The following is a 15,576-nucleotide window of genomic DNA, read 5'->3' as shown; positions in this document are numbered from 1 at the left end:
ATTATAGAGCACACTTTTCATACTTGACTGCCCATAGAAATTCATCTGCATCTTATGCTTGCTTTACAACAGCATGCCAACCATGATATTAACCAATGGGTCTACCTTTCTGAATGAAGATTGGTGTCAAACAAGGCTGGATCATTGACCCAACATTTGTCTCAGCCTTCTTCTACAAAATGTTGCATCTCACCTTCAACAACTTCCCCCGGGAATGAAGCTACCTTCAGAACCAATGGGAATCTGTTCAACCTATGTTGGCTTACTCTCCTGAGCCAAGGTTACCCATATCTCAGTAATCAAGCCGCAATACGTAGACGTCACTTGCGTTTGTAACCATTTGGTGGCCGAGCTCCAAGTCATGGTCAACACTTTCACTGAAGTATACAAGAGGATGGGCTTAACAATCAACATTTACAAGATGACGGTCCTCTGTCAACCTGCTCCTGCTATGTCACACCATTCTTCAACAATAAAGGTTCACAATGAGCCCCTGGAAAACATGGATCTCTTCCCATTTCTCAGGAGCAACATCTTGATTATGAAATTCACCACCAAGCTCTATGCAACAGCAAATATTAATGTTCATTGAGTAAGAGAATATTTGAAGATCAAGATCTCAGACCTAGCACAAAACTCATGGTATACCATGGTGACCCCTACCCTCCTGGACTATCTATAGCATGCATCCAAAGACACTGCAAAAATACCACCAATGTGTAACCATACTATCCTCCAAATTCACTGGAAGGATAAGCAAAGAAATATCAGTGTCCTCTCCCTGCCAGCAACCCCAGTATTGAGGCTCTTGTTATAATGTTCAGTTGGCTACATTGGGCTGGCCATATCATTCACTTGCCCAACACCAGACTCTTAAAACCCTCGATTCCGAGCTCTGTCATGGGACAGATTCACAGGTGGACAAAGGAAAAGATCCAAGGATGTTCTCAAAGATTCTTTGAAGAAATATAACTTCCACACTGTCTCGTGAGAACCTCAGATACATGACTGCTCAAAATGGAGAAGGAGATTCAGGACGATGTTGAGAACCTCAAGACCAGCATCAGGAACACACAAGGGCCCTGCATAAGTGACTGAAGGAGTGCAGAGCCTCAAACTACCAACTGCCCCTCCTGTCAGCCAGCAGTTGCCCCACCGGTACAAGAGGCTAAGAAGAAGATTTTCATTGCTCAATCATATGCTCACTCAAGGCATCTATATGATTTGTCTTTATTTGTTGCACAGGTTTGTGCCAGAGACAGTATTTACATTTTTACACAAGTTTTAGTACACCTCAAGTTGTCAAATAATATTAAGTCTGGGGATTGGCTGCTGCTTTGGGGTTTACGCTTGGAAGCCTGCGACCAGTGATGTACTACAGGGAATGGTGAGGGAACCCATTCTGTTTATTTACATTAATTATTTGGACGTGAATGTAAGAGGTACGATTAATAAGTTCTCAGATGACTCCAAAATTGGTGGTGGTGCTGATAGTGAGGATGGTAGTTTTTAGGCTACTTAATAATATTGATGAGTTGCTAAGATTGGCTGAACAATGGCAGATAGAATTTAATTCTGATAAATATGAGGCATTTCTGGAAGACTGATGAGGCTAGAACATATATAATGAATGGTAGGGCCCTATGAGGTACTGAAGAACAGAGGGACTTTGGGGTACAAGTCCAAGGATCCCCTGAAGGTAGCAGCACAGGTGGATAAGATGGTCATGAAAGCAAGTTGTCTTCTTAGCAAAGGCTTTGAATATAAGAGCAGGGAGACTATCGCACAACTATATGAAATGTTGCTTAGGCCAGGGCTGGAGTATTTTGTGCAATTCTCATTGTGCACTACTAGAAAGTTGTGATTACGCTGGAGAGGGTGCAGAGGAGATTCACCATGATGTTACTTGGGATTGTATGTTTCTGTTTTGAGAAGAGACTGGATAAGCTGGGCTTGTTTTCCTAGGAGTGGAGGAGGCTGAGGGGGGGACTTGATTTAAGTATACAAAGTATAAGAGCCATAGATAGGGTAGACCATGAGAAACTTCTCACTGTCATCCAGAACCAGAGGACATAAGTTGAAGATAAGGGACCTAGAACTGATCTGAGAAAGAAGGAGAGTAAGACGTGGTGTTGATTTATTATTGCCACATGTACTGAGATACAGTGAAAAGCTTTTGTGTGCATGCCATCCGGTCAGATCATGCCATACGTAACCTTAGAGAGGAGATAAAAAAGAACACAGAATGCAGAATACAGTGTTGCAGCTACAGAGAAAGTGCAGTGCAGGTAAACATGGCAGTAGGGAGTGGTGGTCTGGAGGGAGCTGTGGTCTGGAGGGAGCTGTGGTCTGGTGGGAGCTGTGGTCTGGAAGGAGCTGTGGTCTGGAGGGAAAGCACTTCTTCCTGCCTGACAATTGCAACAATACTGAAGGAAACACAAATTCTGGTTTTCAAAGTTCCAAATAGGTGACATTTGAGAAAAACATAATCTCCTAAATTAATCTGAACTAACAGAATTTGATTCATTTTCAATTCTATTGTTGATTTGATGCTGAAACCATTCTGTGAGCTGGTCAGTACTGAAAGTATTTTACAATCTGTGCCTTTGAAATCTTTCCAGGTCCTGCACAGAATCAAATATTTCTCACGGACGTTCCAGCTCTGGACTGCGAGGAATAGGTGTTAGTGCGTAAGAGTTCTTGGGTGGTCCTACCAGACAGCATTTCACGCTGGTCCTTGCAGCAAATAACATGCTTTACCCTGACCCGAAACTCATCAGAAATGTAATAGTAAATGAAGGGGTCAATGCAACTGCTGGAACTACTGACAACCAGGCAGACCATGTAATAAATATAGAGATCACTGTCGTTTGTAAGGTGGTACTCGGAGTGGTGAATTATGAGGATTATATTGCTGGGAGCAAAGCACCCAACATACACCAGTAGAATCAGAAAAGTGACTATTGCAGCACGCATATAACTCTTTTCATTAACTATTAAAGTTTTGATTACAGATCCATAACAGAATATGGTGACACAGCATGGGATTAAGAAACCCATGATAACCAAACACACAAAGTAGTAGAAGAAATACCCAGTCTGACTAGCCTCTGGCAACACATCGTGACAGGTGGTAATGTTTAGGTTGTAGATTCTGAGCAACTGCTCCTCGAAGAGAAACGGCAGGACCAAGAGTGCAGCGATTACCCAAATCACCGAGCAGACACTAATGGCAAACGTGTTGTCCCTGAACTGTCGAGAGGTGAGAGGGTACACCAGGGCAAAGTATCTGTCGATGCTGATGACGGTGAGGAGCAGGATGGAGCAGTACATGTTCCCATAGAAGAAGGTGGTCATCGTTCGACACAGCGCTTCGCCAAAGAGCCAGTTGTTGCCCAGAAGGTGGTAGGAGATCTTGAAAGGCAGGATGAGGATCAGGAGGAGGTCTGCGGTTGCTAAGTTGATGAGGAAGATGGTGGAAGGTAATTTCCTGATTTTTGTTGCCATTATCCAGAGACCCAGTCCATTGGCTGGGAGCCCAATGGCGAAGACTAAGATATAAAGAGCTGGGATGGTAGCTGTGGTGGTGGGACCAGTGAGGTGAGTTCTGGCTGTCTTCCCCACGGTATACAAAGTCTCATTGGAGCCATTCACTTTTTGCTGATTGCCTTTAAATGTTTTCATGATGTCAGCCACACTTGGTACTGAACCCCTTATAATTTTGTCTTGGAAAGTATGATCACTGTAGTCTAAAGAAGAAAACAAAGAAAAGAGAGGAATTCATTGTTATTGTATTTCTAACTACATTGAAACCCCATGCACACAGGTTTGGTCCATGCTCTTTCTTAAGGCAATAATAAATTACACCTCAGAGCAATAAGCTGCAGACGTTGGAGATCTGAAATAAAATCGCGAGTGTTGGTAATACTCAGAAGGTCAGGCAGCGTCTGTGGGGAAAGAAGCAGTGTCAAGGCTTCAGGTCATCTCAGGTTAGGTTCATGACTGATGAAAATTTCTTTTCTTCCATCTTTGCTCGCCGTGCATCCTTGCTGGAGAAATCTGGAGAAACTGAGCCCCATAATAAGTGAGAACCAATCCACCTGTCCATCTGGATCTGTGACAGAGGAGCCATCACTGGCCAACAACTCCATGAGCTGTTTGTAGATCACCAACATTTATCAAGCAGGGCGATATGGTGTGCTGCAGGTAGTGTTGCTGCTTTAAAGCTTAAGTGACATAGGTTTGATTCTGACCTCTGATGCCATCTGTGTGGAATTCCCTCTCCTAACTGTGTGGGTTTCCTTCAGGTGCTCTGGTTTCCTCAGATATCCCCAAAATTGTTGGTAGATGAACTAGCTGCTGTAAATTGCTCCTAGTGTAGGTGAACCAGGGTGAGAGGGGGTAGGTGGAACTAATGGGCATGTGTGAGAGAAAGGACAAGTGGGGAAATAAATGGGGGAGTGGGATTGCTGGGATTGCCCTGCGAGCCAACACAGGCTCTTACAGTTTGAATGGCCTCCTTCTATATCATAAGGAAATACAGACACTAGACGAAGGGTGAGGCACAGTCCAAATTATGCAGGATCTGGAACCACAAGCTCACACATGGGATTTGGAACAACTATGAATTCAAGTCCCCCATTGCATCCTTCTTCTCTCTGTGTATCTGCCACAAAGTCAGGTACTTTTCGGTTTAACTGAAGCATGACTCCAAGTTGAGTGTCTCCCGCTCAAGGTACTCGACCCCAGATTGTGTATGAATCACAAAAGGCTTGTGTGCCAATACAGTAAATAATTGGAAAAAACTAACAAAATACTATTGTTTATTGCAAAGGCAATTTATCACAAAAGTAGGGAGCTACGCTTCAGTTATATAGAGCATCTGTCAAACCACATCTGGAGTATTGTGTACAGTACTGGTCTCCTTATTTAAGTAAGGATGTTAATGCATTGGAAGCAGGTTGAGAAGGTTTATCTTGAATGGGGTGGTTGTCTTAAAATGATAGGTTGCACTGACCAGGCTTGTAATCCCTGGAGTTTAGAAGAGTGAGTGGGGACTTAGAATATAGAACACAGAACGTAGACCATAGAACAATAAAGCACAGGAACAGGCCCTTCGACCCGCAATGTCTGCACCAAACACAATGCTGAATTAAACTAAATCTCTTCTGCCTGCACATGATCCATTTCCATGCGTCCATCTAACAGCCTCTTTAATGCCGCCATTGTATCTGCTTTCACTGCTACCGCAGCAGTCTGTTCCAGGCACCTAACACCCTCTGTGTAAAAAAACTTGCCCGCACATCTCTTTTAAAGATTCACTTTAAATGGATGTCCTCTAGTACTTGACATTTCTACCCTGGGAGAAAGATTCTGACTGTCTACCCTACCTATGCCTCTCATAACTTTATAAATTTCTATCAGGTCTTCTCTCAGCCTCTGATGCTCCAGAGAAAACAACCCAAGTTTATCCAACCTCTCCTTATAGCTGAAACCCTCTAATCCAGGCAGCATCCTGGTAAATTTCTTCTGTACCTTTTCCAAAACCTCCACATCCTTCCTGTAATGGTGCAACCAGAATTTTACACAATGATTGAAACGTGTAAAATCCTGAAGCGTCTTGAAGGGGTGGGTGAAGAGAGGATGTTTCTTCTTGTGGGGAGAATCCAGAGCCAGGGATTATAGTTAAAAATAAGGGATCACACATTTAAGATAGAGAAGAGGTGAATTATCTCTGAGCATCGAGAGTCTTTAGAACTCATTTCTTCAAAGGGCAGCAGAAGCAGAGTCTTAGAATATTTTTCAATATTCGAGGTAAATAGAATCTTGATAAGCAAGTGGGTGATAAGTGACCACAGGTAGATAGGAATGCAAAATTGAATTTACAGTCAGATCAGCTATGTTGTTGAATAGTGAAGCATATTGGAGGAGCCAAATGCCCTACTCTTGCTCCTAGTCTGTATGAATCTATGGTCAAACACTGTATAGACCTTGACAGAAGAAGTTTGTGAGTCCTGCCCATCATAGTCCCAAAGAGGGGAAGACCCCACTACCTTCTCCAGTCTGCCCATGACAAAACAAATCCTGGAATAGTTCATCCTCCAGCAGTCAGTTGTTGAAGTGCCAGTACACAGCCACAGGGCACCAGCTTTATGGGGGCCACTGAGACACCGGAGATGTAAGCCTGAGAAACTTAGAGGCGGTCAGTTTGGGAATCCTCCTCCTTTAGATCTCCAAGTAAAGGCACTGGAGTTGGGAAGGAAATCTTCACCAGATGTTGACCAAGAAAAACAAATTGACTTGTTCCCTTAACTTCTCCACTGATGCTTGACAGCACTGGGTTCCACAATGACCTCGCACCTCGAGGGGACAGTTGAAATCCTCCCTGAGGATTTTGTTGCTATTGATCGAGCCTGAGAGAAGACACTTCTTTAAAACTAGTGCCTTGCTATGCACTCTGCCTGGGACGTACACATTCACAAGGTGCAGAAAAATGACCAGGTGGAGCAAATGTTCAACAAAAGCCTCTTGACCCCAAGATCTCTGACTGAACACAGTTGCCACCCCACCAAAAACAGAGTTGAAGTGACTCATGTCAACACCCTCTTTCTAATTCAGAAGCCACATAACTTCATCACCCAAAATGTTATTGGTTTCCTGCAGAAAGCTCACCAGACCTCTTCCTTTCCCAAGATATGAGAGATTGTTGAATTCGCACCAATGCCCCCTGATGCTTTTGACGATGAGGCTAGCTGTGGTTACCTTCATGTCAAGAGCACTTTGAAACCTGTTGCCAGCACTTTCCTATGGGGAGGGAGTGGAGTCTTTCATCACTCTCTGCTCCCTCAGCAGCCTGTAGGTGTGCACTGGACTGACACAAGTCAACTGGAGTCACTCCCATGCACTTCCTCATCTTTTTTGTGAGTGGAACAGACAGATCCCACAAGCAACACCAGCTCTGACCAGCCTTCAACATCCAGCAGCTCATTTCTGGGACAATTCTTGCCTTGGCAATGAAGACCCAATGGGGATGAGGAGAGATTCAGTAGGGGGCACGAGGGTACTACCACCTCACTGGTTATAGAGAAATTTCCCCTCACCCACCACCTCCAATGCCATTCATCTTATGTTTGCTTCATGATGTATGAAAGTGGTGAACAGTCCTTGTCTCAGCACAGACTGGTGATCTCAGTGCAGACTGGAGTCAAACTAGTCTGTGTCATTGGCCTGGCATTTTATTCAGTCCTTCTTGCCAGAGTGCTGCACCTCAATCTTCTTCCTGGAGTGAAGCTAACCTTCAGAAATAATGAGAAAATGTTGAACCTATGGTGCCTATACTTCAGAACCAAGAACACTTCAATCTCAGTGGTCAAGCTGGAGAACGCAGGTGAGGCTTGCGTAGATGCACATTTGGAGGCCAAGCTCCAAAGCATCAATTCATTCGCTGAGGTAGATGAGAGGTTGAGTTGTACACTCAATAGCCACAAAACAAAGGTGGTCTACCAACCTGCCCCCACTGACAAATAAGGTCTATGGCAAGACGTTGAAAATGTTGACCACGGGAGTCAGAGAAGGCAGACGTCAATGATGAAATTCATCATCACCTTCAGTGGACCAGCACAGCTTATGGACATCTGAGGAAAAGAGTACTTGAAGATGAAGACCTCAAACCAGGTACAAAGCTCATGGTATAGTGGTCCCTGCCCTCTTTTATTCTTCTGGGACATGAACTATTGAGAGCAAGGACCCCAAAGCACAGGAGAGATACCACCAAATCTGCCTCCACAAAATCTTCCAAATCCACGGAGGATGTGAACCAATGTCAGCACCTCCCCTGGCAATATTCCCAGCCTCAACAACATAATTGCACTCAGAAGGCTATGTTGTTCCTGAAACAGACACTGTACTCGGAGCTTTGTAATAGGAAGAGATTACCAGAGGGATAGAGGGAGGAAAAGGTTCAAAGAAGTGCTCAAAGTCTCCCAGAAAAGAATGCAACATCCTGTTACTGTAAGGTGCATTTCTAAGATAATAGGTTTGTGGGGAGGTAGGATGTGGAAACATAATAACTATAAGCACTGATCCCAAATATAGAATCATGATATCCTTATTCTATGTTAATCAGGTTTGTGCAGCCTGAATTAAACTACTGTGTACAAGCTATTAATTGTATAAGCTGCAGTTTTAAATGTATACTCTGCACTATTAAAATGCTGTGAATATAACCAAACCACAATGTTGATGAGATGCTTGACCAAAGGAAGTGAAGTCAATTGTTCCATGTTGGCTGTTCAAACTGCACATTAGTGCAAGTACAATTAGGTAAGAGCATTTGGCATAGGAATGTTTATTTTCTTATTAACCCTGTGAAATGGGAGATAAGGGTGAAAGAGGACTTGATGGATGGGAACCGTGTCATAAAATGAGGGGCTGGTGGAGTCACTGAAGAGAACAAAGATTTCCTGTTCTAGCCCTCATGCAGGGTCCTGAGAACACAATGGTAACAATTAGGGAGGGCAAAAGCAGTCATCCGTCCCATACCTCCTATCCCATCAGTGGCAGAGTCTGTGGGTCCCACATTGGCCTCACAGAGGCGAAGTAAATCTCCTAAAATGGGTCATAAGGTTGGTATCTTCATCTAGGTCAATGGAAAACTGCTTAGGCCAAAGTTCAAGGTTTAAAGATAGTTTTTTTTCACTCAGGCAACTTCAAAGGTCTTGGGCCAACAATAGGAATGGGGAAGAAGATTACAGATTAGAAAAAGAGTTCAAGTTTCCCTACAGCATCTGGCAACCCCACCCCTCTGATGTTAAGTCTCTTCAGTTACCCCCCAACACTCTTCCTTTCCCCCAACCTTATACTGTGCAGAAAGGTGTTCTTCTATTCCACCTCTCCCTCTTCTGTGCAGTTAGAACTCTTGAAAAACAATCTCTCTTTAACTTTGTTCAGTTCAAGAGCTTCCCTCACCCTGCAATGCACCTGCCCCAGGGCCATTTGATGCGACGGTGTAGAGGCAGCTTTCTCTGTATCTAACTCATTCACTTCCTGTTCTGGGAGTGTTTGATTTTGATTCTGGTGGAAAGATACTGAAAAATATTTAATTCTAAGCATTCTACATTGTCATATAGAAACTAAACAGAATTAGAGACAGTGAGTGTCGGGGCTAGAGGATGACATATCATTTTTGGTCACGTAGTGATCTAGTAAGTATATGAGAATATTACGCTGCATTCTTTTTGTAAAGAACAATTGTCAAATATGTTTACATATCGTGAAAGATGGTGAACAATTTTTCAGTATGTTTACTTTCAGTCTGGCAGGGACAAAGTGGGACTTTTCCCCTTGATGACTCAGAAATACTATGGAAAATTTACATTTCCATTAGAATACCAGGAAATGAAAAGTCTGCACTGTAGTTTCCTGTAAGGGCTGTTAACCTAGATTGCCCCATGCGTTCATTTATGGTAATCCAAGCTTGTTGTTCGTGACTAAAACATTTTAATATAGAGTCTCACCCCAACTGTTCCTGCCCCACACTGGGATTTTCAGCAATTTTCTGGAATCAATTCAATTCAGACTCAACAGTGGTTCTAATTCCAAAGCACTAACTGCTTTTAAGAAAACACTCCACCCCACAACTGAAGGATGTGCGTATTGGGACCGAGATAAGATGATAAACAGGATATTACTTGAGTAAGAGCAAGGGCGTTCTCCCTGGTAACCTGGCCAATATTTGCGCCATGATCATTAAAGCAAATTACGATTATTATGCAGAATCTGGCTGTGCACAAGGCTTTTTTATTTATTGTTTAGGATATGGGTAGTGCTGGCAATGCCTGCATTTATTGCCCATTCAAATCCTTCTTGAAAGGAAAGACAAAAGAGACGGCAAATGTTGGAATCTAGGACAAAAAACAGAACGCTGGAAAAACTCAGCAGGTCAAGCAGCATCTGTGGAGAAAAAATATGTAATTCGACATTTTGGGTCAAGACCTGCATTAGTAGTCCTAGTCCTCATGCAGGGACTTGACCCAACATGTCTTTTTGTCTCTACAGATGCTGCTTGACCTGCTGAGTTCTTCCAGCATTCTGTGTTTTGTCTTCCTTGAGAAGGTGTTGGTGAGCCAACCTCTTGTTCTACCGCAGTCATTTTGTGCTCCCACTTTGCTGCTAGCTTTAGGCTTTAGCCTCAGTGACAATGAAGGAGGAATGATTTATTTCTGAGATGGTTTGGTGTGTGACATAGAGGGGAATCTGCAGGGGTTGGTATTTCTCTGCACCTGCTGCCTTTTTCCTCTGTGGCGGCAGTAGTGGTAGGTATGGGACGTGCAAGTTATAATACAGTAAAGGTTTTGGTATCTGGTATTTTGCAGTCCGACACACTGTAGTAACTGGCCGCATGGAGGGAGTTCCTGGGCTGACAAATAGGCAGTACTAAGGGAGCAGCCAGGCTGATGGAGGGTCAGTGACTGGGCCAACAAACAGCCAGGACAGAGGGAGCAGCCTGACTGACAGAGGGGTAGGGTGGAGGGAGAAGCTGGGCTAATGGAGGGGCAGTGTCAAGGAAGCCATGGAAGGGCAGCGCTGAGGGACTGGCTAAACCAACTCTTAATTAACCAGCGTAATTAGTTAACCTTAAGTCCGGCACCTGTTGGAAAATCAAGCTTTTATTAGAGAGGCCGTGCATAAAAAATATTTTATTTCTGTAAAACCTTCAAGGTTGTTTTGAGAGGAGCCACCCTCCTTCCATGGACTCTCCCACAGGATATCATTGCAGCAGCATTGGAAGGAAAAACAATGAGGCCATAATTACTAGTAGCGGTATACATCCCATGGTACAAGCTGTCATTTGACAATACAACAAACGTCAGCTGAAAATACTGTCAAAACATATGGCAAAGAACTGTGTCTACCTAATGGCCTGGACCTGGTGTGACTACGTGTAGAAATGGGTGGATCCATCCCACCTGGACACACAGCGCTCACCTAACTGAGCAATCTTTACAGGGCCACATCAGCATGTAGTAGTGCAATTCTAGATGAATGTACCAGTTTATAAATTCAGTCCTGAACATCAGCAGTCTTTTTTACAAAGAACCAAGCTGATTCAACCAGAACTCAAGAACTTTTTTTTCCAAATCCAAGGTGCCTCACAAAAGATTAGGTTGCAAAATAAGAGCACATGGTGTTGGAGGTAATATATCAGCATGGACTAACAGGCAGAAAGTGGTGGGTACGGATAAAGGGGCCATTTTCAGTTTGACAAACTGTAATCAGTGGAATACCACATGGGTCAGTGTCGGGACCGTAGCTGCTTACATATTAATGGTTTAGAGGAAGGAAGCACATGTATGGTAGCCACATTTGCAGAAGGTACAGAAATAGTTAGGAAGGCAAGTTGCGAGAAGGATACAAACAGTTTACAGAGATATTGATGGTTCAAGTGAATGGGCAAAAAATTGACAAATGGAGTATAAGGCGTGAAAGTGTGAAGTTGTTCACTTTGGACAGAAGAACAAAAGATCAGAGCATTATTTAAAATTAAGAGAACAGCAGAAAGCTGCAGCTGAAAGGGGTTGAGAGCCCTTGCAAATGAAGTCACAGAAAACCAGCACTCATGTACAGCAGGTTTTAAGGAAGGTTTTTTGGAATGCTCGCTCTTACTTCAAGAGTATAAAAATAGAAAAGTCTTATTGCAACTCTACAAAGCACCACATTTAGAGTACTGTGAAAAGTGTTGGTCATATTTAAGAAGATGAGATTATTTTGTTGGATGAGGTTCAGAGAAGGTTCACCAGTTTGATCTGGGTGTGGAGAGATTGTCCTATGACAAAAGGTTAAACAGACTGGGATGCTACTCATTGGAACTTAGATGAATGAGAGATAATTTTATTGAAACTTCGATCCTTAGGGGGGTTAGACAAGGTAAATGCTGGGAGGATGCTTTCTCTCATGGCACAGTCCAGAACCAGAGGGAAAAAACCTATAATAAATAAAAAAAGATAAATAAATGAGGAGAAGGTACTTGATGCCTTGGTATGCTTACATGTGGTTTTTCCCAGGGCGACAATAGTTAACACGAGGGGACATAATTTTAAGGTGATTGGAAGAAGGTGTAAGGGGGACGTCAGGGGTAAGTTTTTTTACACCAAGAGTGGTGGGTGTGTGGAACACACTGCCGGCAGAGGTTGTGGGGGCAGATACATTAGGGACATTTAAGAGAATCTTAGACACATGAATGATAGAAAAATAGGAGGCCATGTGGGAGGGAAAGGTTAGATAAATCTATGTTGGCACAACATTCTGGGCCGAAGGTCCTGTACTGTGCTGTTGTTCTATGTTAAATTCCTGGGATTGGACAGGATGACTAAAGTATTTTAAAATTATGAGGGGTATAGATAGGGTAGAATGCAGAAACGTTTCCTCATATCAGAGGTAGATAAAACTAGAAGGCATATGTTTAGAATGAGCAGGAATAGATTCAGAGGGACCTGAGAGGGACCTTCTTCACCCAGAGAGTGGTGAGTACCTGGGATGCACTGCTGCGGAGACTGGTTGAAGTTGGGTCACTGACAGCATTTAAGTGAGCACTTGAATTGCTTAGGCACGTTGAACTATGGACCAAGCCCTGGGTGATAGGGTTAATATGGAAGGGTGTCCACTGGCCAGAGTGGAGAAGTTGGGCTGAATGGCCTTTCCATGCGGTATGACGCTATGATTCTATAAGAGGGCACCCATAGAAGACTGGGACGAGGAAAAAATTCTTCTCTCAAGTGATTTTGGAACTCTTTTGCCACAGAGCCATAGGGATAGACTCCTTAGGTATATCTAAGGCTGAGATAGATTTCTAATTGTAAGGGATTCATGCATTGTGGGGGAAGGACAGGAAAGTAAACTTGAAGAATGTCAGATCACCCATCCTATTGAACGGCAGATCAAGCTCAAGGGGGTGATTGGCCTTCTCATGTCCCTCTGTCTTATGGTCTTATAGTCTTCTGGCCCCAAACCCAACCCATATAGCCATGTACTAACAGGATCGCATCAGGCATCCAGCAAGTAATGACAATGAGGCACCATTTGTTCTGGTGCCGTCTGATATTGTTCTTATCTTTCCTCCAAGAAAAAAACATGCAGACAGAATTTCCATTGTGTATGTACGCAAAAACAACAAGCAAGGAAAAGACCCTGACTATCTACCCTTTCCATGCCTCAAGTCATTTATATAGATCTATCAAGTTGCCCCTCATCCTCTGGCACTCCAGAGAAAATAATCCAAGTTCGTCCACTTTCTCCTTAGAGCTAATACTTTCTGAACCACATCCTAGTGAACCTCTTCTGCACTTTTTCCGAAATCCCTACATCTTTCCTGCAAGGTGGTGACCAGAACTGCACACAATACTCCAAATGTGACCTAATCAAGTTTTACACAGTTACAACATGACTTCCCAACTTTTATGCTCAACACCCTAACCGATGAAGGCAAGTATGTCGTACGCCTTTCGCACTCTATCTACTTGTGTTGCCACTTTCAGGGAGCTGTGGGTTTGCACCCCCAGATCCCTCTGTACATAAATGTTCCTAAGGGTCCTGCCATTTACTGTACACAATTAGTGCCAATATTGATCAGTATGAGGAACAATTAGTGGTTATTACATACCAATCATTGCTGTAGCCAGTCAGTGTTAGTGCCAGCAAGTGGTACCAAGTTAGTGCCGGCATTAGTTGGTATTAGTACTGGTCTAAATCTTGGACCTCCTGACTCAACATGTCTGTGGAAGCACATTCACAATGGTCCAAGCAGGCAACTCACCCCCACCTTTGTGAGCACAGCTAAAGAATGACAATAAATACTGACCTTGAAAATGATACTCTTATTCCCAAAATTAATTTAGTAAAACAGGCACAGCATGTCCTCCTGACACATTATGCACTCCAAATACTCGGCACCATCCAGCCACACTGAACCTTCCAGACAAACCACACTGTCCAGACACACAGCACAGTCCCAACGTAATGCACCCTCCACACGCACAGCACTGTCCAGATGTACTGCACCTTCTGGACACACAGCACAGTCCAGATGTACTGCACCCTCTGGACACACAGCACAGTCCAGATATACTGCACCATCCAGACACACACACTGTCCAGATGTACTGCACCCACCACACACACAGCACTGTCCAGATGTACTGCACCCTCCAGACACACACTATCCAGATGTACTGCATCCTCCAGAAGCACCTTCTGCCTTCTCCCCCTTCACCCATCCAGGTTTGTCCCTATTATCCCAAAAACGTACAATCCTTTTTCTTCTTCTTCTATTGTGTAGGTCATTCTAAGATGCCCTTTGGTTAGGTTGATGCCTCCCAACAAGTTGCTACTGTGTGAGTCACCCAGAATGAAGACCCATATGGTTATTCATCTCAGACTTCCCAACATGTACAAAGTATCAGAAACCAGTGGCACAATTTCTGGTAGAACATTCTTCATACTTAGACAGGGATAGATTCACATTAAAAGGAAAACCACTTACCATCATATTCTAGGGAAGAATTAGCTGCTTGCCTGCTCCATATGATGCACAAAATTAGTAGAACAGCCTGTAGCAATATGTTACAATTCATTTTGTTGCACTTTTCTTCCAAGATCTTTCTGAGTGGAATCCGCGTGGCAGCCCAGGCAAAATTCTGACTGAATAAGGAATAATTGACTTGCAACTAGATACTTAAACAATAATGTTTTTTCAGCTAAACTCACAGCCCATGTAAACATCAGAGGTCATTGAGATGACGCTTATCACTCAAATCCTGGATCCTGTAAGGTTTTTACTTTGGACGGCTAAAGGGACATAACTGCAAATATGTTTTTTTTTAAAATAAGCCTTGTAGCCAAAGACAGAGTTTAACTCTTTCTTTCCCTTCTCTCTCTATTCTCTTGATTACATTTCTGCCCTAGCAGGGGATTCAGGAACCCATTTGTCCTTATGTCAAGTGTTCAAAGAACGGTTATGTGGTATATGTTAACACAGCAGCTTATACCTGACCGTAACCCTCGCCAATATCTGCAGGGCAATTCAGGTAGTTATTCTTTTGAGTCACATTTTCAATATTTATTTTCACCAAGGAGGAGACATTTTTACATTTTGAATTGAGTCTCTGCATTAATACCTAAAAACAACTATCAGGAATAATTGAAATATGAACAGGAATTCAAACCTTTTAAGATTATTATTCTTTCATATGAATTAGAACATTCTTTTTCCTTTTTCTCATACAATCCTGCCTTGGAAACCCTGCTTAATTATTTTTGTTATTATCTTTGCAGGCAATGAGTTTCCGATTATGTCCTCCTTATATCTTTTGCCCAAAATTTGAAATGTCCCCAAATCTAAAAGCAATTGAACAAATTGCTAATTTCATATCAATTTTAAAATTAAATCTTGTTGTTAATTAAATTAAGCAAGTACCTTGATCCTCGCAGTGAATGAAACAAGTATTCTTTCTCCAGCTGAAAGGAAAGACTATCCCCTTGTTTGGTCGTACCACAAGAACATCTTATCTCCTTGTGCACGTT

The 15,576-nt window shown here is 43.1% G+C and overlaps 1 protein-coding gene across 1 annotated transcript; it reads right to left on the bottom strand.

Annotated features, from left to right (window-relative positions):
• Positions 1–1,214: 1,214 nt before the first annotated feature.
• LOC127582488 (proteinase-activated receptor 3-like) lies at positions 1,215–15,576 on the bottom strand. Its single transcript, XM_052037790.1, has 3 exons — positions 15,470–15,576; positions 14,537–14,694; positions 1,215–3,749 (listed from the first exon to the last, which is right to left on the bottom strand). The coding sequence occupies exons 2-3, from the start codon at positions 14,625–14,627 to the stop codon at positions 2,635–2,637; spliced, it is 1,206 nt and encodes a 401-aa protein (XP_051893750.1). The 5' UTR covers positions 14,628–14,694; positions 15,470–15,576; the 3' UTR covers positions 1,215–2,634.

Source organism: Pristis pectinata, chromosome 24 (genome assembly GCF_009764475.1).
Source record: "Pristis pectinata isolate sPriPec2 chromosome 24, sPriPec2.1.pri, whole genome shotgun sequence".
NCBI classification, from domain to species: Eukaryota; Metazoa; Chordata; class Chondrichthyes; order Rhinopristiformes; family Pristidae; genus Pristis; species Pristis pectinata.
This window is presented reverse-complemented; position numbering and strand designations above follow the sequence as displayed.